Source organism: Narcine bancroftii, chromosome 2 (genome assembly GCF_036971445.1).
Source record: "Narcine bancroftii isolate sNarBan1 chromosome 2, sNarBan1.hap1, whole genome shotgun sequence".
NCBI lineage: Eukaryota > Metazoa > Chordata > Chondrichthyes > Torpediniformes > Narcinidae > Narcine > Narcine bancroftii.
The window spans coordinates 144,932,198-144,959,207 of NC_091470.1; the positions used below are offsets into that span (position 1 = coordinate 144,932,198).

Sequence of the window (27,010 nt, forward strand, 5' to 3'; positions counted from 1 at the left end):
CTAATACTACAAATCCCAGAATGCTTTGCGAGTGCGTTGGCGCCGGCCCGTCAGCCCGCTAATCGCCCCCACCTCCTCTCTTTACTTTCATTGGCATCTGCGACCTGTCGTCCAACTCACATGTAATAAACCCCTTACGAAAAATGGCCGAACCAAAGACAGAAAACAGGACCTTTCAAGACAGGTGGGAGGCAGACTATATGTTCATCATTTTAAAAGACAAACCGGTTTGTCATTGAAGCAAGTTGTTATTTTTTTTGACTTGTTGGCTTGTGAAAAAAAATACATTTAAAAGGAGCTTAAAGGCTATAGAGAAATATTATTTATTGAATATTTTATTTCTCATTTGTTAATGCTTCTTCTGGAACGAGTTTAACCAAAACTATTATTAAACATTTATTTTAACAAGAAAAAGTTTAACATTACATATGTTGAAAGAAGAGAAAACATGCAGATGTTGTTGAAAATTTTCAATAAATATTTAGTTTGGCCCACGACTTAGTCCAAGTTTTTAATTTTGGCCCTCTGTGCATTTGAGTTTGACACTCCTGCTCTAGAGTTTGGAAGAAATGGAAGTGAATTCACAGAAATAAACAGGGTTCGAGGGAGTAGGTGGACAGATAATGTTTCCCCAGGCTGGAGTGTCCCGAATCAGAGTCACAGATTTAAAACAAATGATCCAGTACTGAGGACTGCAGAGAGCAGAAGCCTCTTCCCTCTGGGAGCTAACAAATCTTTGGGGTTCTCCACCCAAGAGACTGTGGGGACTCACTGAGTATATATTATGATGGGAAATTGATAGATTTTCAGACTTTTTGGGAAGGATGTACTGGCTTTGGAGGCATGCAGCAGAGGTTCACCAGGTTGATTCCAAAAATGAAGGGGTAAGCCCATGAGGAGATATTGAGTCATCTGGGTGTATACTCACATGAATTTACAAAATTATAAGGTAGAGCTGTTAATTTGTTTCCATTGGTGGGGGAGACCAGAACTAGGGGACATAGCCTCAAGATTCAGGGTAGTTGATTTAGGACGGAGATGAGGAGGAACTGCTTTTCCCAGAGGGTGGTGAATCTGTGGAATTCACTGTCCAATGAAGCAGTGGAGGCGAACTCAGTAAATACATTGAACACAAAGTTGGATAGATTTTCACCATGTAAGCGAATTAAGGGATATGAGGAAAAAGGGAGGTAGGTGGAGTTGAGCCTATCATCAGATCAGCCATGATCACGTTGAATGGCGGAGGAGGCTCGACGGGCCGGATGGTTGACTCCTGCTCCTATTTCTTATGTTCTTATATAGAATTTTAGCATTGCAGGAAAGTGAAATGACACCAGCAGTCATAATCTTACTGAACAGTAGAGCAGGGGAATGGGCCAAATAGCCTCCTTCTCTTTTCTATTTTGTATGTTCTTGGACTGTACAATGATGCATGCAAAAAATATCATATTCTCAATTGAAAGGAACCATGAAGGATGAGATTTTTTTTCCCCTGAAACAATTCACAAAGTTGGTGTTACATTCCTGAGAAAATTCCTGAGACTGTATGGACAAATATGAGAGAACTCCCTTCAACATAAATGAGAGGTTTCAAGAGCAAGGTCGCTGACATTTCTTTTATGGCTATAACCAAAATTGCTATTAAGATTAAATCTGGTAGAGTATAAACTAGTTTCTTTGTCAACTCCATGGGTCAAATATTGCCTTTATGAGACTTCTGCATGCAATTGCACCCATGGTCATCCCATGACTAACCCATCATGATTTGGATACAGAGCTGTGCTTGCAAAATCAAAGAATCCTAGATTCCAACAATGAGCTTGAAATGGCAAGAGAGTCCTCGAAAACCACTCGAAGAAATGTGCACTTGAAATCTTTCACAAGTGTTCAAACCCTGCCTACATTTTGTCTGCTATCAGGATTTTTGAAAAAAAAACTTGATTTTCAGAACTATTCAACAATCATTAAAAATGAAATAATTTAAAATATTTAAGAATCACAAGCAGTGAGAATAATTCAAATTAGATCAATTAAAACATTTAAAATAATTGTAAAATGATGATGGGGTGCTGGATCATGCACTGTCGAATCTGTGCAGTATCCATCAATCAATTTTCCCATGTTAATGCATGGGATTTTCTACAAGATTGAACTCATTCAAGGTTCAGGGTTGGTTCAAATTAATTTGCACCAAGGATAGTTTAGGAGGTTTGCAATGCTCTTGTTCTATCATGTTTAGATGGGTCTCAGAACAGTCATTTAAATTGGAAAATACCAGTGCTTCTGAATATCAGTAAAATGCAGAGCAATGCCTAACCACAGACACTTACCCAGCAAAGATTGAGCATAAGCAAAAGCTGGAACCAAATTTTCTTGCTTGATCCAGAAACAATACTGTGTCACTGCAATTTGTTAATGATACCACACGAGCCAACAGGTGGTTATGTTATTTCAGAAAGTTGAAATGGATTTTCAAACCTTCTGCAATAAAGAGCACACTATTTTATCTTTACGTGTCTAGTTTCTGCCAAGATGACTTTGCACAATTCAAGCAGCTTTCAGTGGAAAAAGTAGACTCCACTTACAGCTTCATGAATCAATTTGCCCCAAAGCTACTCCCACAAGACATGCAACAAGGGCTGCTGGAGGCAATGATCTACTTCTGCCCCATCTCAATATTATACAGTTCAGTTTATAGGTTCAAACCTATTAACAGCACTATACAAATGAAGTGTACACTGCAAGATCTAAATTGACTGGTGAATTGTGAAACAAACTAAATCTTTCAAATGCATAACAAAGATGTTGCTCTCAGAGGCAAAAAAAAATCCTGTATTTATATGGTCCCCTTACATCCTTTTACCCTTAATATGTCCACCTTAGGAACTTGCACTTCGCCAAATCCTACAAAAGTAAAGAGAAGTGACCAGAACACAGGATGATTATTCCCTTCATAACAGGCAAAATACCAAACTCTGCCAAGGCAAGACAATGTAGAATCTTCCCTGGTGAAACCTCGATGTTGATTACTTCCTTTAACCTTGGAGTTTGATCTAAAGCTGAAAATGTCATCAATGAGGTAAATAGGTATGGTGAATTCAACAAGAGAAATTTCATATGAATGCATGATGTAGTTTAAATTTTGGAGGGTTTTAATGGATGATATGGGAGGATGGAGTCTTAATTCGACCTTATCCCTGATGCTCAGGAAAGGTAGCCAACACACTGAAGGGCTCATCACACCCTGGACACACTCTCTTCAGTAAGGAGGTACAGCACATTCCAACAGGCTTAAAGATGGTTTCTTCCCCACAGCCATCAGGCTCCCGAATGAATCCATAGATCGTGCTCTCATGCTGTCTTTGCTTGGTGTGTATTAATCTTCCTGTTCATTGTAAACTGTGCTTTTTACATGGTTGTATGAATGTTAGCAACAATGTGTTAGTCTGTTAGCAAAGGAACCCTTCTGACTGGACGAGACATTTTGTGACAAACTTTTGTTGACGGGAGCTGCAATATTTTATCTTTTTCAAAGTATGTAATACAAGACTCAGGCAGAGGTATTACATTTCCTCCAATTTACAGTTAAGATGGGAAGCAGAGCAAACATTAAGAATTTAATCCGGTTTGAGAGTTTCAGTCTTCCACGCAGGGCTGCTAAAAGATCACAAAAATACAGATAAAAGGTCACTATGGGTGGATTTTCTTTTTTTTGTTGCTATGGTTGTAAATTGAGAAATAGAAACAGAGATCCATTAAGGCAGATAAGATTGAATATACCAGATTATTACAGAAATAATAACCAACACCATATCTCACTGACTGAAAAAAGATAAATCTGGCGTGAATGCCTGATTTCCAAATAATGGATAAGATGGAAGCTTCTGAACATCTTGAAAGGAATAATGAGGACCACGGTCCATGTTCTGTCACTCTCCTCACACAAGTACGAATAATATTTATCAGAGGACTGTGTTTCTTTCCCCCATGACAAACTTCAAGCAGTCTAGAAGATACTGCATTAAGTGGCAAGAACTTTCACATGTTCATAAGTTCCTGGTCAACTCACTGGTGTTTAGATCTTCATAAGCAGAAGAACATATGATTTACACAAAATTAATGGATAACTTGGATTAAGTCGTGTAATATAATTTTTGAACTCTGCAATATCAAAGTGCTACTCTTCCTGCAGGAATGCAAATGAGTTGCTCACAACTCTTTACAGAGGGTGGGGGGTACATGAAAAAAGCTACAAGAGAAGTGATGGAATTGCAACATTTGGATAGATCTTCTTTGGCTTGGCTTTGCGGACGAAGATTTGTGGAGGGGTAATGTCCACGTCAGCTGCAGGCTCGTTTGTGGCTGACAAGTCCGATGCAGGACAGGCAGACACGGTTGCAGCGGTTGCAGGGGAAAATTGATTGGTTGGGGATGGGTGTGAAATGGTCAGAAGAATATGGGCCAAATGGAGGCAACCGAGATGAGCCCATATGGGCAACTTGGTTGCCAGGGATGATTTGGGCAGAAGGGCCTGTTTCTATGCTGCACTGTTCTATTACTGTAAGACTGAACTGCAAAGGATAAAACTTTTCACTTGGATGAAACCAAGTTAAACCACAGCAGCAATAAGCAGAAAATATTGGAAACCTTCCGCAGACCAAACTGCATCAGTGAGGAGAGAAACAGAGTCCTTGGAATATAGAAGTAAAACACAACACCACAGTTGAAGTAAAAACACAATGCTGGAGAAACTTAGCAGGTCATCAAACAGTGTCCTTTATAGAGCAAAATTAAATAATGAAGGGCTCAAACCTGAAACATCAGTTATGTAATTTTATCTTCATGATATATAGAACACTGTTTGACCTGCTGAGTTTCTCCAGCATTGTGTTTTTACTTTTTTTACCTTATAATATAATCCACATCAAATTAATCCTTTGTCATAATTTCAATATAGTAAGAAAAATGATCAAAGCATACATGATATTTATCATATACACACAGGGTATGTGGTCGATGTTATGAACAGAGTTCATTATCAGTAAACTTTAGATGTACTGTATCTCAAAATATCCTGCAAACAGTACCAAGCAGAGGCAAATAAACCCATTACTTCAACACAGAGAGAAAAAAAACTTCCAAGAGCAAATGATCAATGCTCTTCCGAACAGGCAATTAGGGAATCAGAAGGAGTAACCATAATATGATTGAGTTCAGTTTCAAATTTGAAAAGGACAAGCTGATATCAGGTGTGTCAATATTTTAGTGGAACAAAGGAGATTACAGTGGTGTGAGAGAGGGACTGGCCCAAGTTGACTGGAAAAGTCAGCTTGATGGAGGGACAGCAGAGCAGAATTAAATGATATTTCAACAAGAAATAAGGAAAGTGCACGACAGGTATATTCCAAGAAAAAAGAAAGTTAAAAATGGAAAAATGGCACAAATGGCTAACAAGAGAGGTTAAGGCTAAAAGAAAAGCAAAAGGGAGGGCATACAAGGAAGCAAAAATTAGTGGGAAAAAAGGAGGAATGGGAGACTTTTAACAGAGAAAGACAGAAAATAATTAGGAAAGAAAAGATAAATTATGAAAGGAAGTTGGAAAATAACATTCAAAAGGATACTAAGTTTTTTTTTATATATAAAGAGTAAAAAAGAGGCACAGATAGATATCTTCTTTGGCTTGGCTTCGCGGACGAAGATTTATGAAGGGGTAATGTCCACGTCAGCTGCAGGCTCGTTTGTGGCTGACAAGTCCGATGCGGGACAGGCAGGCACGGTTGCAGAAGTTGCAAGGGAAAATTGGTTGGTTGGGGTTGGGTGTTGGATTTTTCCTCCTTTGTCTTTTGTCAGTGAGGTGGGCTCTGCGGTCTTCTTCAAAGGAGGTTGCTGCCCGCTGAACTGGGAGGCGCCAACATGCACGGTTTGAGGCGATATCAGCCCACTGGCGATGGTCAATGTGGCAGGCACCAAGAGATTTCTTTAGGCAGTCCTTGTACCTCTTCTTTGGTGCACCTTTGTCTTGGTGGCCAGTGGAGAGCTCGTCATATAACACGATCTTGGGAAGGCGATGGTCCTCCATTCTGGAGTCGTGACCTACCCAGCGCAGTTTGATCTTCAGCAGCGTGGATTCGATGCTGTCGGCCTCTGCCATCTCGAGTACTTCGATGTTGGAGATGAAGTCGCTCCAATGAATGTTGAGGATGGAGCGGAGACAACGCTGGTGGAAGCAATCTAGGAGCCGTAGGTGATGCCGGTAAAGGACCCATGATTCGAAGCCGAACAGGGTATGACAACGGCTCTGTACGCTAATCTTTGTGAGGCTTTTCAGTTGGTTGTTTTTCCAGACTCTTTTGTGTAGTCTTCCAAAGGCGCTATTTGCCTTGGTGAGTCTGTTGTCTATCTCGTTGTCGACCCTTGCATCCGATGAAATAGTGCAGCCGAGATAGGTAAACTGGTTGACCGTTTTGAGTTTTGTGTGCCCGATGGAGATGTGGGGGGGCTGGTAGTCATGGTGGGGAGCTGGCTGATGGAGAACCTCAGTTTTCTTCAGGCTGACTTCCAGGCCAAACATTTTGGCAGTTTCCACAAAACAGGACGTCAAGATAGATATAGGACTGAATGAAAATGATGCTGGAGAAGTTACAATGGGTATCAAAGAGATGGCAGAAGAACTAAATGAGTATATTGCAAGTGTTTTCACTGAGGAAGATATTAGCAAGATTCCTGATAGTCAGAGGTCTCAAGGAATAGAATTAAGTATAGTCAGGATTACTGGAGAGCTAGTGCTTAGTAAGCTGAATGGACTAAAGGTAGATAAGTCTCCCAGATCAGATGAGATGCACCCATGAGTTCTGAAGGAGATGGCTTGGACATTGTGGAGACATTGGAAATGATTTTCCAGGAATCAATAGACTCTGGCATGGTTCCGGAGGATTGGAAGGTCACAAATGTAGTTCTGGTGTTTTAGAAAGGGGGGAGGCAGGAAAAAGGAAATTATAGGCCTTTCAGTCTGACATTGGTAGTTGTAAAGTTATTGAAGTCAATGGATGAGGTTATGAAATGATAGGTCCAATTCAGCATGGTTTTATGAAGGTAAGATCCTGCCTGACCAATCTATTGGAATTTTTTGAGTTCATCTCAAGTAGGATGGACAGGGATAGGCTGTGGATGTTGTGCAGTTGAATTTTCAAAAAGCCTTTGATAAGGTGCTGCATAAGAGGTTGCTTAAAATGATGAGAGCCCATGAAATTACAGGAAAGATATTAGATCGGGTGGAGCTTTGGCTGATTGGCAGGAAGCAAAGGATGGGAATAAAGGCATCCCGTTCTGGTTTGTTGCCAGTTACTAGCGGTGTTCCACAGGGATCAGGGTTGGGGCTGCTTCTTTTTACAATGTATATCAATGATTCAGATTATGGATTGAATGGCTTTGTAGCTAAGTTTACAGATGACACCAAGATAGGTGGTGGAGTAGGAAGTGTTGAAGAAACCAAAAGGTTGCAGGGAAACTTGGACAGCTAAGGAGAGTGGGCAAAGAAATGGCAAATGTTGAGAAATGTACGGTTGTACATTTTGGAAGAAGAAATAAACAAGCAGATTATTATTTGGATGGGGAGAAAATTCAGAAGTGCAAAGGGACTTGGAGGGGTCCTTGTGCAGGATAACCTAAAGGTTAACCAGCAGGTTGGATTGGCAGTAAAGAAAGCGAATGCTATGTTGGTATTCCTTTCAAGGGGAATAATGTAAGAGGTTGTTGATGAGGCTCTACGGGGCATTGATGAAACCTCATTTGGGCCCCCTGATCTTAGAAGGGATGTAATGATGTTGGAGAAAGTACAGAGTACAGATAATTCCTGGAACGCAAGGGCTAATATGAGGAACGTTTAGCAGCTCTTGAACTGTGTTCATTGGAGTATAAAAGAAAGAAAGGGGAATATCTTGGAAACATTTCAAATGCTAAAAGAATTGGACAGAGTAGATGTGATAAGATGTCTGTCTCCCTTGGTGGGTGAATCCAGGACAAGAGGCACAGTCTTAGAATTAGAAGGTATGCATTTAAAACAGAGATAAGGAGAAATTGCTTTAGCCAGAGGGTCATAGATTTGTGGAATTCATTGCCTCCTACAGCTGTGGAAGCCCGATCATTGGGGAAGTTTAAGGAGAAGATTGATAGGTATCTAATGAGTCAGAGTATTAAGTGATATGGGGAAAAGGTCAGAATTTGGAGCAAGCTACGAGAACACTTCAGCTCAGGATGGAGTTGCTGAGCAGACTCAATGGGCCAAACGGCCTACTTCTGTTCCTTTATCTTGTGACAAAGGGTACAGTAGCAATATCAGTGGAAGAAAAAAAATTGTTCAGGCTTTGGTTTGGAAGCCTTCCTCCAACTGATGTTGCTCGACCCACTGGTGTTCCTCCAGTGTTTTTGCCATCTCCCATGGGTCCCCAGTACATGCAGGTCCACTTGTACCAGTCGTGTAACAATTGTAAATATGAATAGTAGTTCTGGTTTATTTATAGACTGCATCGAGTGTATTTGTCCACGGCCCTTCAAAGAGAAATGAACTGATCACCAACATGTATTTTAGAGCAAGCAACAAGCCCAATGAATGCTAACATATCAAAGTGCACTTCTTGAAGTAAGAGGAGAAAGCAACTGCTCAGAATTATTCTTTTAATGCAAATTCTTGTAAATTTGAGGCAAGTTACTCAAAGCAGAAAAATGGAAAGGGAAAAGTACAATTAGGGACAAATCAGTGGACTGAACAGCATTTCGCTCGGAAACCACTGAAAAATGTTGGACATAGTATTTCTTCTCAAATAATTATTTCAGTGAAACCATGATCACCAGCACAAGGGGATAAATTCTGATATTTGATTGTGCATAATTGGTGTGACATATGCCCACGATAGACTGCAATCCGCAGTTCATATTCTGCCCCTTTTACATGTGTTACTTCATTTCAAGTTGATCTTTTGTACAAACAAACCATCTGGAAATTGGTGTGTTGCCTTCAGCTCCTCATGGCAATATTCTGATTGCCATCAGTCCCCAACTTCAAATGGAAAGAATCAAAATTGCACATGAAGAATTATTTTAGAACTCGTTCAACCATCTTGAGATCAAGCAAACAAAACAATGAAATCTGTGTAAAATAACACATCACAAATAGCAGCAAGGAAGTGTACAGGAGGGAGACAGATCTCCATGTCAATGTAATCATGAAGAAGGCTCGCAGGCAGCTGTACTTTGTGTGGAGATTGGGTATGTCACCAAAGACTCTCAAAAACTTCTACAGGTGTACTGTGGAGAGCATTCTGACTGGTTGCATCACTGTCTGGTATGGAGGTGCCAGCACTCAGGACAGGAAAATACTGTAAAGGGTTGTTAACTCAGCCAGTGACATCACAGGCACCTTCATTCCATCGAGGACGTCAACAAGAGGTGGTGTCTTAAGAAAGTAGTCTCTATCCTCCAGGAGCTCCACCACCCAGACCATGCTCTCTTCACTCTGCTACCATTGGAGAAAAGGTACAGGAGCTAGTCAAGCACTCGGCGGCACAAGGACAGTTTTTTCCCCTCTGCCATCAGATTCCTGAGTGATTAATAAACCACAGACACTGCCTTACTTTGACATTCTTGCACTATTTTATTTATGTGGTTTATAGAATGTTTGCCCTGTGACGCTGCTGCAAAACAAGGAATTTCATGACATGTTCATGACAATAAATGCTGATAAATGACCCATGAATGAATGAAATAAAAATAATTTTCTTCAATGACCACCATATTTTATATTAACTGATTTCACAGAATTTCAAATATTATAGGATTCTCATTTTGTTGTGTAAACTATATGAACAATCAAACCCAAAGGTGAGAGCTTGAATCCACAACTTCCTGCTCTAAAAATGATACCACTGAAATTTTTAATTTTTTTAATTTATTTTAATTTAAAGATACAGCATAGTTCCAGGCTCTTATGGTCCACGAGCCCACATTGCCCAAATTCACCATGTTCCAGTTGCATCTTCTTCAACAAGGAAGGTCAAGATTTGGGTAATATTCCAGAAGGTACCATAAAGATAACAGATAATGACCATCTAAGATTAGAAAATCATTCACAATGCCAGGTCACCCACCATTAACAACCTTGGAATTGCCAATAACAAGGACATCAAGTGGATCAACCCATGAATAGTGGTAGCTCAAGAGAAGGTCAGTGGCTTGGATATTCAGCAGAATATGACTCATCTCTTTACAAAACCTTTTTACTATCTACAAAGTACTTAAGGAACCCGATGATAAATATTCTTAACTTGTCGAGATGAATTGAACTTGTGCATTAACTACAATAAAGCATCTGCTTAACTGACACCTCATCCACTGCACACAAAATAAGCCTTCATTCAATTCCTTTACAATCAGCACTCAATGGCTGCACTGTGTACCAATGACAAAATTAACTTAAGTTACTGGCCTTATCTAAACCAGCAACAACTCCAAAACTCATCACATCTCCCATCAAGGAGAAGGTGCAGTTGATAGGTGGGAACAGCGCCATCTGCAGGCTTTCTTTCAAGTAACACATTGTCTTGACTTGGAAAATTAGAGGCTCTCAATCCTGGAGCTCCCTGCACATTAAACCAAGTACTCTCATCATAAAACTGCAGTGAGGCAAGTAGGTGACTGTCCTCTCCCTTCTCAAGGACTGTTAGTGTCAATGGTGTCCACATTCTAAACAAGTTGTATTTAATTTACGTTTGCAGGACAGAGCAGGAAGCAAGCTGTTCATAAACTATATATAAACTTCTTTGGCAGCCACTGCTTCAATAAAATTTAGGTGGAACTCTGGTTCACTTGCAATATAGAACAGCAAGATCCCAGAAAACAGTAGCTTTTGGAGGTTACCGGTAATTTTCTCTTGATTTATGAGAATAAACGTTCAAGGCTCCATGACTCTCGTAAATATCCACTGCTGATTTTGATTTACTCACTTCAGCATGACGTTAAATTTCCTTCTTCAGACCTCATGTTTAATCATGATCTGCTCCAATGAATCTTTCAAAAGCTGTTCTATTGAAGTCTGGAGATCAAGACTTTCTCAACACTTGGTCCAAACTCTGCTCACTCCCACTAATGTGGTAATCTGCATCTCTCCACGTTACAGCACCATATTACATTCAGAATTTATCAAAAGCTTAATGACCCCAAACACACTGTTCAAAGATTTCCCAAAACTTTTGCTTACCTAAAAAAAATTTTTGTAATGAATTCAACACTGATCACTGACTGCTTCTGTCAGGCTTTGTAATTCTGTTATGATCTCTGTTCATCAATCTGAGAAAAAGCACAACTGTAGGAAAGAAACCTTCCTACATGAGGAGGGCTTCTGCTCCACTCACTCATCCAGCTCTGTAATCATTAGTTTGTGTTGGCTACACAATGATCAGAATGGAATCAGTGTGGAAAAGAAATATCTTCATATCTTTTTTCATTTTAAATTGCAGCAAATTCTGTGGAAAACAGAAAATGACAGTTGAATGCTGAAGCAACTTCTTCCTATTAAATTTTAAAAGGTTATTTTGTCAATATAGAAAAGCTCAGTATTTTTCAAGTGCCCTACAGTGGTAGCAGACAAATTTTAATAAGTCTTGCATAATCCTAGATTGTCCTTTCCCCAACTTTACAATTTAGTGAATGGAAATTGTTTTGTTCAAAGCAAGATAAGAGATTATTTGCAGGCACATATGAACACATCTGGAATATTACACACACACACACACACACACACACACACACACACATTACAAATCCAAACAATGGTTCCAATAACTGCATTCGTGTCTTGGTTTCTTAAAGGTCTTTTTCATTGTTAGAATGCAGTCCTTCAGGAATGGATGCCAGTTCATCAATACACTTCAAAATATGAAAAACCCAAGAGAAATTCTCCGACTCCTACAAAGTAAATCACTTGGGCAATACCAAAAATGGCACAATGACTAATGCTCGACAACCTGATCCCTTTGGGAATGAAGAAGGACCCTCATTTTTCCAGATTTTCCTCGCACAGTCCACAATTCCATTGTATACTTCTTCATTTGCTCCTCTACGTAGAGACTGGAATCGCGTTTTGATCACATCACATGGATTGACGGGGACAGCTGCAACAGAACCAGCAAAACACCCAGACAAGAATGAATGCATAAAAGATGCTTTTCCATCCACTGAATTCTGCCCGTTTGTTCAGATTGGCAAACAATGAAAAATAGATGATAGAAAATGGAACGTCCCTCAGAATAGTCCTCTAAACCCTTGAGAGTAAAACAAATCCTTGGCAATTTGGGTTGCAGACATTGGTCTGGTAGCAACAGCAACATTAACATTGTAAGCCTGACTCAGAACTGGATTGGTAGTGACAACTTTTGTGGTTGAACTGGAAGGCAATATCAATCTCTGCTGAGCCATTATTCTCCCAGCATCTTGGAGTTGGATTTTCAGCATCTCCATGGGAGTAGTGATTATGACCTGACAGAGTCCTGCTCCACAGCCAGCTAGCATCTCTCCATAGATACTTAAGAATCATTTGCAGCAAGTTTAATAGCCTCCTCAGGGGTTACCAATGTAAGATTCACAGCTGCACCTCTATACATTCCAAAATATCCTTCTGATTGCATGGTCTTAATTAGACAGTCCATCATGTTGGTATAAGTATGTTGCCCATTCCTTTGGTTCTGCAGCCTGGTTTTGGCCAGGTCAATTGGAAATACACAAGTCACTCCAATCAATCTGGCAACTCCACCATTGATGAGTTGAGCAGGGAGGCTGACTTGGTTGATAGACATATTACTGATAATTTTTCAAAGGATGAAGAAACCAGATGTTTGTAGACGTCCACATGCCACAGCAGAAGAATCACTGGGAATTGCTGCCTGGGCTCGTCCGGATTCCACTGACCGTTGCTCTTGCGATCGCGGTAACTAGTCACCCGCTGTGGTGTAGGACCCCACGCAGCTTCTGGACCTGTCTGTGCGTTGCAGCTCCGCTCGTCAAAAGCCCTCCTGCTAACCAGTAAGTAGTTCCATGGATTTGATTAAAAACTTCCCAATGTTTCAAAATATGAATCATTAGTTTTGTTAGTGTCAATAAGATCTTATGTTAAAGCTATATCAACCAAGAGACATTACCAGTGCACTAACAGTAGTCTCACTTAAAATTTTCCACTTCAACAACACATGCATAAAGAGTTAACAACAGAATAGTTTCTCAAATTACAACACTGCTTAATCACTGAAAGAACAATGGCTCCCTCCCGAGTTAAGCAAGGCTCAGCATTACTTTGCAGAAGCCAAAATAACCTTTATCAAATTGCCACAATCTTTATTCTAGATAAGTATTTTTAGGAAATGTAGCAAAGTCTTTCTCTGCTCCATAGAATATCACTGTTGAATATTTTGGTTCACATTTTGGAGAAAGTTAAGCTCTGATGACAATGACAAAAAAATCTGTAAAATCTGCCATTTCAGGAATAAGCAATATCAGAATTAATTGTCATGAACAAGTCACCAAGTTCGGTGTCTTGCTGCAACTTCATTCTGCAAACATACATAACATCTTACAACATCACTATAAATTAAAAAACTAAAAATAGTATCATTTCAATATCATTTCTAACAGATGATATCCGGCCTTGCTTTTTGCCTTTGCACACCAGGGGCCAATTACACAGTGGCATGCAAAGCGTTCTTCAAACTTGGAGAAATTCTGGATCACAGCAGTCTTATTTTTCATTTCTGCTGATCAGGAAAAGCTGACTGACCTGTCAACTGCAGTCAATCTGCAGAAACAGCTTCCACTAAATCACTCTGCATGCATGGATCACTGATATGCTCCACTCCACAACAACAACACTTCATCATTCACTTTGACTGAAGCTTACTTGGTACTGCAGTGATAGGGGACATGTATAAATAAAAAAAAGTTTATGCCACACAAGTGTTCTACAGAAGGGAAATATTGGCTGCAGGGGAAAAACAAGAGAAAGGCACATCCTGAAACGGAACACATATTTACTAAATGACTCTTGCTTTGTAGAACTTCTTGTGTGTTCAGACTGGTACGTCCAGGGTTGAAGCCAAAAGGCAAACTAACAAATTCTGGATTTCTGCTTACCTGAGCAAAATTAGAATTGGTTCATCACTCTTTCTGCTGCACTTGTGTCCTCTATCCTGCGATTAGCCACTGAGGGCAATAAAAAGGTTAAAGAGGATCTCTTCGAGTTATATTTACATGATCTAGCGAGCTGAAGTCAATTAATATGAGTTTTGGTTTCTGTCAAAGGAAAGTTTAATAAGATGACTGAACACAGACTCACTGGCGTTATTCTGTTGAATGGTGTCTGTGTTAACTAATGAGACAACATGTTAATCGCCTGTCAACAGCTCTCTTGACAAATTTAAGAGAACTTAGCTACAGATTCTAAGTAAATATTCTATAAAGTGTTGCCAATGCAGATGGTCTGAAAAGTTTTATTGCACAGTACAAGAGGAAGTATACACATTCGATGGAAACCTGCTCTGCAGATAGGAATTACACAATTAGGAGAAACAAATACTGCTCAGATTGGAGGATTGGAAGTGAAAACAAAAATTTTGCTTTCAACATATACCTTCACCAGTCACCAGGTGACATAAAAAACTGTCCATCAGCATGACAACAGGAAAGAATGTTCAAATATTTGTCCTATTGGGCCACATCCAAGAGAAAAGAAGGTGGAAGACAAACAAAACCCAATTCTTAGCTAATTCCTAACACCTTCAGGTACAAGGTAGAGGATAGAGGAAGAGGAAAATCACTGCTCAAAAATGCATAGGTTGGAGGGAAATGAGGAGTTAGCAGGAGTAGTCAGAGATACTAATATAGAGAAGATCATAGTCATGAAATCCAAAAAGTATATTAAAATAAAGAAAGATCTGGGAAGATAATTTTGATTTCTAATGCACCTTTCAGATGCCTTGCAGGAGTTCATTTACAGCTTTTAAAGAATCTTTGAAGTGCCATTATAGGCCTTTTAAATTTAGAGATGCAGCATGGATGCAGGCCCCTCTGGCCCACAAGCTCATGTTGCCAAAGTACACCAATTCACCTACAACCTCCATATTGTTTTGGAGGGTAGGAGGTAACCAGAGCTCCCAGAAGAAGCTCTTGCAAACTTGGGGAGAACTTGCACGCAGAGTTTGTTTTAAATAGGAACCCATACAAACCAAGAACAAAAGTGAACTTTTTCTCCCAAAATACACAAGGTGGACCCCACCAGCAATAACCATTTTCCCAAATAATAATGTATCATTAGAAATGTAAACAGAAGGAATAGGACCAGGAGTTGGCCAGCTGGCCTATCAAGTCTGCTCTGGTTGTGGACTCAACTCCACTTACCCACGTGTTCCCTGTCATTCTTAATTTCCCTGTTATTCAAAAATGTATCGGCTTGTGTCTTAAATACATTTAATGATGCGGTTTCTACTGCTTCTTTGGGCAGATAATTCCACAGAGATATTTTTCTTGCTTCATTCTCCTGCATACAGATCAGAAACAGTGTGCAGGATGCAATCAGGTACTTGGTCACAAGAAAAAATCAATAACGAATTCAGTTTTAGCTCTGTCCTGGATGATAATGTTGATCATGTTCCAGAAAGCAAAACTATTGAAAACGGATTCTCCCATTTGAAAGTTCCTCAAGTGTACATTACTGACTGTTGGATCTAAAACTACTTTAATCTTATACAGATAATCTAAAAACGATTGAATTTTCTTCCAAAAAGACTGTATATGTATACATAACCAAACAGCATGAAAAAAAGGTTTCAACTGTATCACCACATCTAAAACACAAATCTGATTCATGAAAACCATATTTTTTAAATTTTTCAGGTGTCAAATATAATTGATGTAAAAAGTTGTAATTAATCATTGCATAATGTGCATTTATCAATCTAGTTAGACTATCATAACAGATATCTAACCAATCCTCTTCAGAAAAAATAAAACCAATATCTGCTTCCCATTTAATTTTAGATCTATCCCAACCCTTTTTATCCATACCATCCTGTAATATTTGATACATAAATGAAATATAACCCTTCTCTGGTACCTTCATAAGAAAAGTCTCAAATTTAGTCATTTTAGGTAAAATCATCTCTCTATCAAACATACATTTTACCAAAGATAGAATTTGATAATAAAGAAATAAAGAATTCTTATTAATACCAAAATCTTTCCTCATCTGATTAAAAGATAAAAACTTACCCTCTTTAAAAAACAATCTCCCAAATTTTTCACACCTTTTAAATCTCCAATGCAATAAACTTTGATTATGTATTGAAAAAGAAATAAGTTGATTATTATACAACGGTCAAAGCCAATAATTTACCCCTAGAACCTATCATTTTATTTTTCTTTATCCATAACTTCATTAAATGTTTTAATATAGGCACATTATATTATTGTAACAAATTCATATTCCACCTAAACAAAAATTGATGTATTTCAAATTCAGAAATACTTGCCATCTCAATTTTAGCCCAACTAGGAGGCCGTACCAAATCCATCAATGAACTAATAAATCTAAAATAGTTTTAGATCCAACAGTATTTTTATTGGGTAGTTTGCAACTCTGAAAGGCTTGAGATTAGATAAGTTTCAGCTTGCTTTTGTATATTTAGCTTGATCCGTAGCGAAAAAATATATTGCTAGTACGTGGAAAGATACAAATATGATTGATATTAATAGATGGCATAATGAGATGAAATATTGTTTAATAATGGAAAAAATTATGTATGTTTCACATGATAATTATAATTTTTTAATTAATAAGTGGTTGTTATACTCGGAATATTTACATTTCAATTTATATTGATTAGATTTTAATATGTATATTTAACTTTTTTTAATATTCTTTCTTTTTTCTTTTTTTATGGCTCTCCTTAGGAGAGTTGGCTGAAGGGGGGGAGGGGGGGGGAGATCCTTTTTTTCTCTTTTTTTATATATATATATAAAAAAATGTTCATGTTTAATTGCTGTATATGTCATATATTATTTGTTTTTTGAACGAATAAATAAAGTTTAAAAAAAGTGTACATTGCTGACAAATCTTCACGTGTACACATCCATTTTTTTTTAAACGATAGGCTAAATGGGACTTGGGCAACTTAGATCAGTTTTCAAAATCAAATTTTTGGGACCACTTTTACCAATAAAATCAATGTCACCCTTATAAGCTTTCCAGAGACTACAGAAGGTAAAATATATTTAAACTGCAATATTTCACTACGATAAGCTACATGATGTTCACAAAGTGCTGGGGCAAGGGGGACAAGGCATTTTCAATGAGTTATTTACAGCATATCCAGTCAAAGTAGACAATCATCCAGAGTCATCTCACATTAAATTGTTGAAATATACTCAATTTGGCCCTTTGGTCATTTTTATATATTGGTACTGAAGTTATTGAAAGTTAGCACACGAATTAGCAAACTTCAATACTCTTATCAATGTTCAGGAGCTACAATCACTCTCATGACTGGTGAGCAATAAACATCAGTCCTTCTATTTTAGTCTTATACTGGAGATGTGTAGCAAAAGTCATATATTACTGTGTTCCATTATCCTGCCTTAAAGAGGACAGAAATCTCATTGGTAATTAGTTGAGAAATTCCACAAGATCAACTTTTCAGATCACTGAACAAAAAAGAAAAAATTAAGTGAAATATATTAAACCACTTTCAAAGTACAGACTTTTGAAGACACTGAGGTACATCCACACATATGTTCTGGAGCACAAATTTAATTTCCGATTCCAGTGATGCCCAGCCTCCTGAATTTGCATGAAGAAGCCTGGAACACAACACTTTCTCTCAGGATGCTAAAAAGTCAATGGGATTTTGGAATTAAGTGATTCACTTATTCAGTGTGGGACCTGATGAAAGCAAGGGGGGGAAAAAAAAAGAAAGGTACACTATCTTGAGAAAGTGATTCTGTAAATCCCATCATACATAATGTGACAGCAGTAAGCATGGGTATTTTAAAGTGAAGCTTTTAAAAAAACTATTCTATCGATTTCTTTTGAAAGACTCACTCTATTTAAATACACATCGATATTAAAAAAATCTAGAGGATTATGGCTGTGAGGGAGGAAGTGTTTGGCTGATGTGGAGTTGGTTTATATATGGTAGGTGGTGGACTGAAGGTCCCATACCGTACTGTACCTTTCTATCATTACTTCATCATTTTAGCTCAGCCATTCTCAACGGGGGTCACAACACATTTAAGTTAAAATTTTGTTTTTCTTTCACCTCAAGTAACATTTTTTAATGTTTTTTTAATGCAGTTGGTAGAAGTAAGGAAGAAACCAAAATTTGACTGATGGCCCATCCACTTTGAGCCATGTTTTAAGGGGGGGCCACAACCCCCAAAAAAAAGGTTCAGAATGGCTGGTTGAGCTAACTGGCTCATAACCAAGACAATGCCACTCATCCTTTCATTTGCTTTGTCACAAAAACAGGTCACGGCATCTTCTACATTTGATTGTGTTGTTTTATGCAGTTGTTCATGACAGGTCAAAACGAGCACTGCCTCCTTAAATAAAGACAGAAAATGCTGGAAATACTCAGCTGTTTTAATTCTATCTTTATTTTTGATTCATCTTCAGTTTTTTATTTCAATATCACCTCCTTACCTCGTCTCTGGATTGTAACCCAGAATATAAAAGAATTGGTCTGGTCGTGGCTTGAACTCTCTGGCAGCAAATATGTCAGAAAAATGGATGATATTGCATTTCCCTCTGTAATGAAAAGCATATTATCACAACATTATGTTAAAACCAATTAATATTTCAATCAAACTGCTTTGTAGAAATAAACTATCAAATGAATTACTCAAACTTGCCTGAGTGCAGCAGCGTGATAGGTGTCGACGTAATCCGAAATGAAGAGCTCCCGACTCCTAATTACTGGGTCTGTGATCACAAGCTCACGGCCAGAATCTACAGGAAATGTAATTATTTACGTAAGTAACTTTCATGAGTATTTATTCAAAATTCAGGTGTACGATAAAAGTTAAAAATGCTCATATAATAGAATTCTCATAGCAAACAGTTCCCCAAGGGAAAGTTTTCTGAGTGATGATAACAGGTTTTGTCAAATGAAAAAGAGAGGGGGAAAAAAATCAAACAGAACCCAACTGCGTGACCTTGAGGTGGCAGTTCTGCATCTGAGTGAAACCTGAATAGAAATTCACCCAACAAAATATTTATCTGTCCCTTAAAGTGACCATTAATCAACAGTTTTTTTTTACAACTTTTAAACATTTAAACATTATACATCCCAGCAACTTGCTGTTGAAGGACCCACACAGGCTGTTAGAGACTGGATCCAGGGCTATGACCAGGTCAGCGGACCAGCGAGGGCTTCAGCGGCTGAGGGACCCTCACAGCCTGCGGATGACTTGCATTCAGGGGACAGGAATGGAATGCAGGCTGGTGCATGGAAATCAGGTATCGGATGGAGGTGGGATTCAAGAGGATGCTGAGGGCAAGAAGGGGTCCCAAAGGGCCTCAGGCACTGAAGGGTTCCTGATCATGTCAGAAGTTTGGATCTGGAGGTCAGGTTACCAAGAGATGGAACAGCAGGTGCAGAGGCTGCGGGAGCGCTGGGGAGCACTGTGGAGGCGTCGGGAGCACTGCAGAGGCGGCGGGAGCGCTGCAGAGGCGGCGGGAGCGCTGCAGGCAAATCCATGGACACTCTGACTGTGAATGGACTCTCTTTTGCTTCTCTTTCTCTTAAATTTGAGAAGAATGTGTTTCTTACAGAGCAGCCTTTGACTTAAAAATATTGTTCAGTCATTGCCACTAGTGGGCCATGGCAGGTTAGGGTAGAAGCCAGGCCCTTAGACTGAAAAAGGCTGCGAACGACTGGGGGGTAGACAGCACAAGCTATCATTGTTCAAGTTTCAGTTTGCATTGAATTAAAGTGATCTTTGTTCAGCTATGAAATTACTTTAAACCTGAAATGGAAATTTACCATTTTAAAGCTGTTAGCTTTATAATTTGAAAAATGTAGAGGAGAATGACATCTCCACATATGCTGAAGGGGAAATCACTCTCACAAATGTTAACTTTGAACCAGTTGAAAACCGATGCCCTAAACCTTGCCCGATCACGTTGATCTTTCTCAGCACACCTGATGTTTCGTCACCAGGAAGTGTTATCACAGGCCTATGATCATTTGGGGAAATGTCTCAAAAAAAAGTCAGGAAAAAGCAGATATTTAGATACACAATTTTTTTTAGAAGTAATAAAAAGGAAGGTCTATCAAAATAGAGGGCTTTCTTCTTGCATATCCATTCTGGTTCATTTTTAAATCTTTGAAGAATAAGGAATTGGAAAAATATGATCTAAGGCCAACTGGCAACTGTTAACTGGCCATTCATCAAAGCAGAAGTCCCTCTGTCGACAGCAAAAGAATCTTCTGCAGCTCAAGCTGTTACTTAGTATTGAGGTTTCTATTTACCGACCATCAGAACAAGTCCAGTACAAAAAACTCTTACCAAACTTTGCTTTGTTCAGAGTAAAATACACAAAAGTAATCAAATGGCTGCTTGTTAATCTGAACCAACTTTGCAGCAACCACTCAATTACTACAAGTCAACCAGATGTGAAGAGCACACCATCATCTCTTCCATTTTAACGTCTGAAAGTTTATCTCTCCACATGACCCCCGTTAATGAACAACTATGTTTCACAAAATAGGACAATTGAAAAAAAACTTTCAAACATTCCTCCAGTCAAAAAAACCCTGTATGATTTAGCAACTAGCATTGACAAGAATACTGAACCATGAGGACATCACTCAAAAATAGAACAGGAAGAGTAAATTAACAGATGTTCTCATTAACCAATGCACCATACTTTATTTGGTGACAAGTTTAGTTGAAATTTCACTCCCAGAATAATTAGATTTTAATTGTGATTTCTCCCTGAGGCCACAGTGAGAAATTTTATTTCACTCAAGAATGACAGTCAATGAAATAATGAGTCCTTCAGCAAGAATACAATTTTTAAGACTCTCATGGATGTACTGCTTTTATCATTATTCCCCAGTTGTGCACAATATGGTGACTAATGAAAACAATCCACTCATCTTTTGAGCAGATGATAATGACTTACAAATTAAATCTTTTCATTCAGAAGTGGATGGCACATAAAGTAACTACTTAAAAGTGTCATGTTACTTGATGTAGCGATTGCTTCAGGATCTGAAATGGAAATTTACAATTTTAAAGCCTTGAGCTTTAAAATTTGGGGGGGGAAATGGCAGAAGACTTCAGGAGCGCTAGAGACAATCCATAAAACTCGGAGTCTCTGAAGGGACTCCCTTTTGCTTCTCCTTCTCTCTTACTGTTAAGGGACACTGGGTGAGACTAATGGCATCTCTATCTGCCTTACAGTAAGCAGAGGCAATTTCATGTAATATTACATGTTCTGTACGATTACATGACAATAAAGGAATCTTGAGTTAAATCTGTGACCACCAATAGCCACAGCACCTCTCTTCTCCATCTGGCCAGCCTAATATATAGGAGCATCAGACAATCCTCTCGAATTTCCATGATTATGGAGAGTTCAAAGCTTTAGGCAGGTTATTCTGAAAGTGAGAGAGTTAAATGTTGATTCAGTCACTGTCACATTATATTGCCAATTAGCTTTATCCTTCACAGGAACTGAATATATTCAAATACATATTAAATAACTGTGCTAAAGCAATTAATATTAAACTATTAGCTGAAAAAGATGAGGCAACAAAATCTGCCAATTCCTATCTGAGCTTTTTAATTCTGACAATTTTCAGTCCCAAGTTCAAGACAAAGTTAGGTATTAGAAGAATAATTTCAAAAACGAAAGGAGCTTCGAAGTGATATACTGGATATGATGAGAGAATTAAGTTTCAATTCGATGTTGTTGTAAAAGATGAAATGGTGGCTTTTATCAGGGCAATTTATATTCACGAAACAGGGATTCTCTGTCTCTTAATAAAATATAACTTCTATCACATCGTGCCTTTGTCAATCACTGTTTTTCCTTTAGCGTATTTATCCCAAACACATCCATACATGGATGAGAGATCTTCCTTCCTGTTCAGCTAACCACAGATCTCTTCCTAGATAATTGACTAGGACGAAGTACAAAGCCGCACTCATCTTGTTTATACTTTACTCTGGGTAATAAGCAGGGCATTAAATTGCTTAGGTGTGCTCCACGTCTGGTTACACAGCTGTCAAAAGTTCTTGGTGTTGCAATTTTACAACTAATGATATGTGTTATTTTATCCCTCCAGAAGAAAGAAACTTCAAAGGCTGCAGAATCACCATGACCCAATGAAAAGTATAGTTGCTTAAATATTTGCGACCTTTAGCAACATTCACCATAAGATAATCAGATGGAGGAGGCAGAGTTAGGCCGTTTGGTCGATCAATTATGGCTGTTGTATTTTTCCTCTCAACCTCATTCTCCTGCATTCTCCCTATAACCTTTGACACTTTTACTCATCAAGAACTGACCAATCTCCACTTTAAATCTACTCAATGGATTGGCCTCCACAGCCATCTGTGTCAACAAATCCATGGATTCACCACCCTTTAAATGAAGAAACTTTTCCACATTTCCTTTCTAAAGGGACGTTCTTTTATTCAGCCCTACTCCACATATTTTCTCCACATCCAATCAATCCAAGCCTTTCAGTATTCTGGATGCTTCAATGAGATACCAAACCACTCTCCATCCACCCGCCCCCCCCACCCCCCCATCATTCTGAACTCCAGCGAGAACAGTCCAGAGCCATCAAATACTCCTCACGTTGATCCTCTTATATTCTGGAAAACTTCCTCAGGGCCATCTCCAATGACAGCATGTCCTTCCTGAGATCCAAAATTCCTCTCAACACTCCATATATATCCTGACCAATATGGCATTTGCCTTCCTTGCAACTGACTGGATCTGTAAGTGAAACGTTTAGGGAATCCTGCTCTGGGACTCCCAAGTTCCTTTGGAGCTCCACTTTTTGAATTATCTCCCCTTTTAGATTGTGGCTTTGTTCCATCTGCCACTTCTTTGTCCATTCTCCCAACTTGTCCAAGTCCCTCTGCAAACTCTCTGCTTCCTCAACTCTACCTGCCTCTCCACAAATTGTCATATCATTTACAAACTACAAAGTTACCAGTTCCGTCAGCCAAATCATTAACATTTAACGTGAAAGGTAGAGGACCCAATACCAATCCTAGCAGAATACCACTAATCATTAGAATTGTAGAGAGAAATAATAACAGAAGTCATTTCAAGGACATTGATTTGAGACTTTTAACTGTTTTCATAAATGATGTCTGACGTGCATTTTCAACTTTATTTCAGCACTTTGCTTTTGACTGGAGTTAACACTAGGCAGAAACCCGTTGGAAAAGACACTAGTTACAATCTCGACTTGAAATAATTTTCAAGATTCCTTTATTGTCATGGAAATAAAGCAGAAAATGTAATATTATACAAAATTTCCTTTTGTTTGTTGGTTGTAAGGCAGTCTAAGAACTCCCTTAAGTATTGCCCAGAGCCCCTCACAGTAAGGGGAAGAGAAGCAAAAGAGAGTCCCTTCAGAGACACTGAGTGACCACGCATTTGCCTCCAGCGCTACTCCCACAGCTGCACAGCCTACTGCCGGGTAAAACACATCTATCGTCAAGACGGTTGGTGCATCTGTTTGTGGATGGACCAGCAATGTTGCCTTCTCTTGGGCATCTTTAGTCTGCTGGAATGCTACCGTCATCTCCTTGTGCACCCGAGTTCTTTGGCATTGCTGGACAGGAGGTAAAAGAGAGGTTTCATCATATGAGCTGCAAGAGGCTAGAAAGCGATGAAAGAAATTGACCATCCCCACAAATTCCTGGAGCCCTTTAATGATAGCAAAGCCTTGCAAATTTGAGGATGGCTTCCATCTTGCTAGACAATGGAATGACGCCCCGGCTCCTGATCTGATGTCCCAAGAACTCGATAGAGGACTGTCCGAATTTGCACTTGGCAGGGTTCACAGTGAGCCTGAACTCCTGTAGGTGACGGCAGAGTAAACGTAGATGCTGCAGGTGCTCTTTGTGGGAGTGGCTGGAGACAAGTATGTCGTCCTCCAAGTATATGAAAAGGAAGTCCACGCCATGCCCCACTGCGTCCATCAGTCACTGGAAAGCTCGAGCAGCATTTTTGAGCCCAAAAGGCATTCTCAAATATTCAAAGAAGAGTGGTCTTAGGCACATACTCCAGGTTTACAGGTCTCCAAGTTAATTTTAGAAAATATCCTGGCCCATGAAGATTAGCTGTAAAGTTCTGTATGTGGGGCATAGGGTAGAAGTCTGCAGTGGTAGTATCGTTGAGATGCCTGTAATTCCTGCAAGGTCTCCGGCCTCCCATGTCATTGGGCAGCAAATGTAGCAGGGAAGCCCACGGGCTATCAGACCTGCATATGATCCCAAGTTCCTCCATTTTGTGGAACTTGTTTTGCAAGCTGCAACTTGTCGGGCGGCAGACGTTGGGCTCAGACGTGTTGTAGAGGTCCTTGGGTGAGGATGTGACGTGTAAGTCAAACCTCCAACACAAGCAAGAAGTCTTCAGCGCCCAAGGCCCAAAAGGAGTTGTTCTTGTCTTCAATGTCCTCTCAAATCTGGGTTCCAATACTTGGTTCCCATGAGCCATTCTCTGGCAGCCTGCAGCTTGTGTAGGTCTTCTGACTATGTCACCAACAGCCTGCAGCCGACGTGGGTTCTTCGCTTGTTGTCTGCCATAGTCACTGTCCCTCAGGTCATCTTCTCTGCTTCTCAACAAGGGGTATTTCTCCCCAATTCAGGTGCCCTGCACAGGTCCATTGCTCCCCCAGAGTCTGCAACCCTTCAAAGCCTCTGCCAGCATAGGTGTCACCATCTCGGGCACAGGCCCCACATTTGCAGGGTTTTAAACAAAAACACTGCCTGCTCCTTTAACAGGCTGCTTCAAGGCTGTAAGGAGCCATCAGCATTTGATCGGGCAGTTGGACCCTGCAGAGGAGCACTGTGTCTATGCTCCACTCTCCCAGGTTTGCATTAGCACCAGCATTGCTGTTACAGCAGCTCCGTCAGGAGCACCATTTTTACAATATTCTCTAGCTAAATGAACTTGAAAGGGGACTCACATCATGAGGATGTTATTTTATATTTTGAATTTGGCACATCAAATCAATTGTGGCTCGAAGAGCAATCCCATTGGTCCCATTTTCCCATTTATTTTCCTGCAACTTATTCCTTCTCACATGCCCATAAACTCTCCCCTTGGCGCTCTCTTCCAGTCTCTAATGATGAGCAATAAATGCATTTCTTTGGGATGTGGGAGGAAAAGAGAGTACTGAGGGGAAACCTATACTGTCACAGGGAGAATATGCTGACTCAACACCAGGTACTACCAGAGGTTGGAATTGAACCTGGGTCACTTAAGTTCTGTGGTAACTCTATGAACGTCACAGGAATCTTTGATAAGAATTCAGATGCCGAAACTGGCTGTGTATTGGTATCTGACTGGCAACAATCCCATATAGGCAAAGATACCTGGCAAATAATGACACCAGAAACTAAAGGAGAAATTGAGACAAGGTAAAGCCGAGAAACGTCAAAAATATTTTATGGGAAAGGAACATGAAAGCCTTCAATATTCCAGAAGCCAGGGAATAAAGGCTCTGTTAGAAGATTGGAGGGTGTTTGGGCCTTTCACTAATTCACTCCATTTTGGGGTCCATCAACTCTTGAGACTTCAAGCATAATGCAAATAAATGTCAGCACACACTTACAGGTTGGAAGAAGGTTTAAAGGCTCCACAGTTTAGTATAATTGCTACATCACTCTCCTTTTTGCTGCTTGTCCTCAAGGAGAGGAAAGAATCAGTGATTTCATACTAAAATATCTGCTGATGGCTCACTACTGTTACAAACGCCAGTTGGAGCTGCATCAAAAAAATTCTGCAGCCAAATGGGGTTGCGAATCAAAGAATAAAATTGTTTCCAGAAAGAAACTTCAGCTGTGACCAACGTAAAGTAAAAGTGGCTGATACAAATCTTTAAAGAACATTCTCCAATGTCTAGTTCAAACTGATAAACGTTAATTCCAGAGAACAGTGGTGAATTGTCAGTCGATTTGTCAGCACTCATCCAATCAATGAGAACACAAAAAGTAAAGATAAATCATGTATGAATATTGCAAAAAACAGAGGGAAAGTGTTAAAAAGAGGATGAAAATTTTAAGAAAGCAGCCTGCTTAAACTCCAAGGTTCTTCATCTCAAGCTATGGGGCCACTGAATGACAGCAGGGTCACTGAACAATAAACTGCCTTCCCTTGCTCCAGTCTGGGAAGATTGAAAGAAAGTGCAATATCCTTGGACATTCAGACTATGATACAGATCAGATTAATCAGTGTGATGCTGCGGTTAGGAAACTGGTCCCCTATTTTTCATCCATGTTTGTGTGCACAGAAATAATTTGAAAATATAATCTACATCAGATTTTAGCATATTTAATAATTATAGATATTCTCGAGTTACAGATTATGAAATACAAGAGACTACAGGGTGCTGGAAACCGGAACAAAAAAACAATCTGCTTCAATCTGTCTTGATGAAGGGTTCCAGCCCAAAACATTAATCCTTCTTCTCCTCCCACTGATGCAGTTTGCCCCAGCAGATTTTTTTGGGGAGTTACAAATCATAAGGACTTCTCATGTTCCGAACAGTTAATCTGGGACATATCGAGAAATTTGTCATGGACCAAAATTCTTCCGAACGCCGAAAGCTCCCGCTGTCAAATGCATTTGTGTTGTCTCTGAATAAAGCTTGCCTATCCTGTCCCCAATATCAATTCCACCCCGACCACCTCCCAAAGAATCACAAATTTACTGTCTATA

At 39.5% G+C, this 27,010-nt stretch overlaps 1 protein-coding gene and 1 pseudogene across 12 annotated transcripts in view; both read right to left on the reverse strand.

Annotated features, from left to right (window-relative positions):
* rerea (arginine-glutamic acid dipeptide (RE) repeats a) overlaps positions 1-27,010 on the reverse strand; it is a 502,370-nt gene that overhangs the window by 246,459 nt on the left and 228,901 nt on the right. For all 12 annotated transcript variants that reach the window (XR_011351646.1, XM_069918381.1, XM_069918382.1 and 9 more), the window contains 2 exons: positions 18,943-19,039; positions 18,734-18,838 (listed from right to left, as the gene is read on the reverse strand). Coding sequence is in view for 11 of the 12 variants with exons in the window: in XM_069918381.1 (XP_069774482.1) it covers positions 18,734-18,838; positions 18,943-19,039 (202 nt within the window). In the remaining variant the exon portion in view is untranslated. The remainder of the gene's footprint in view (positions 1-18,733; positions 18,839-18,942; positions 19,040-27,010) is intronic.
* On the reverse strand, positions 11,593-13,058 carry LOC138752468 (mitochondrial glutamate carrier 1 pseudogene; annotated as a pseudogene).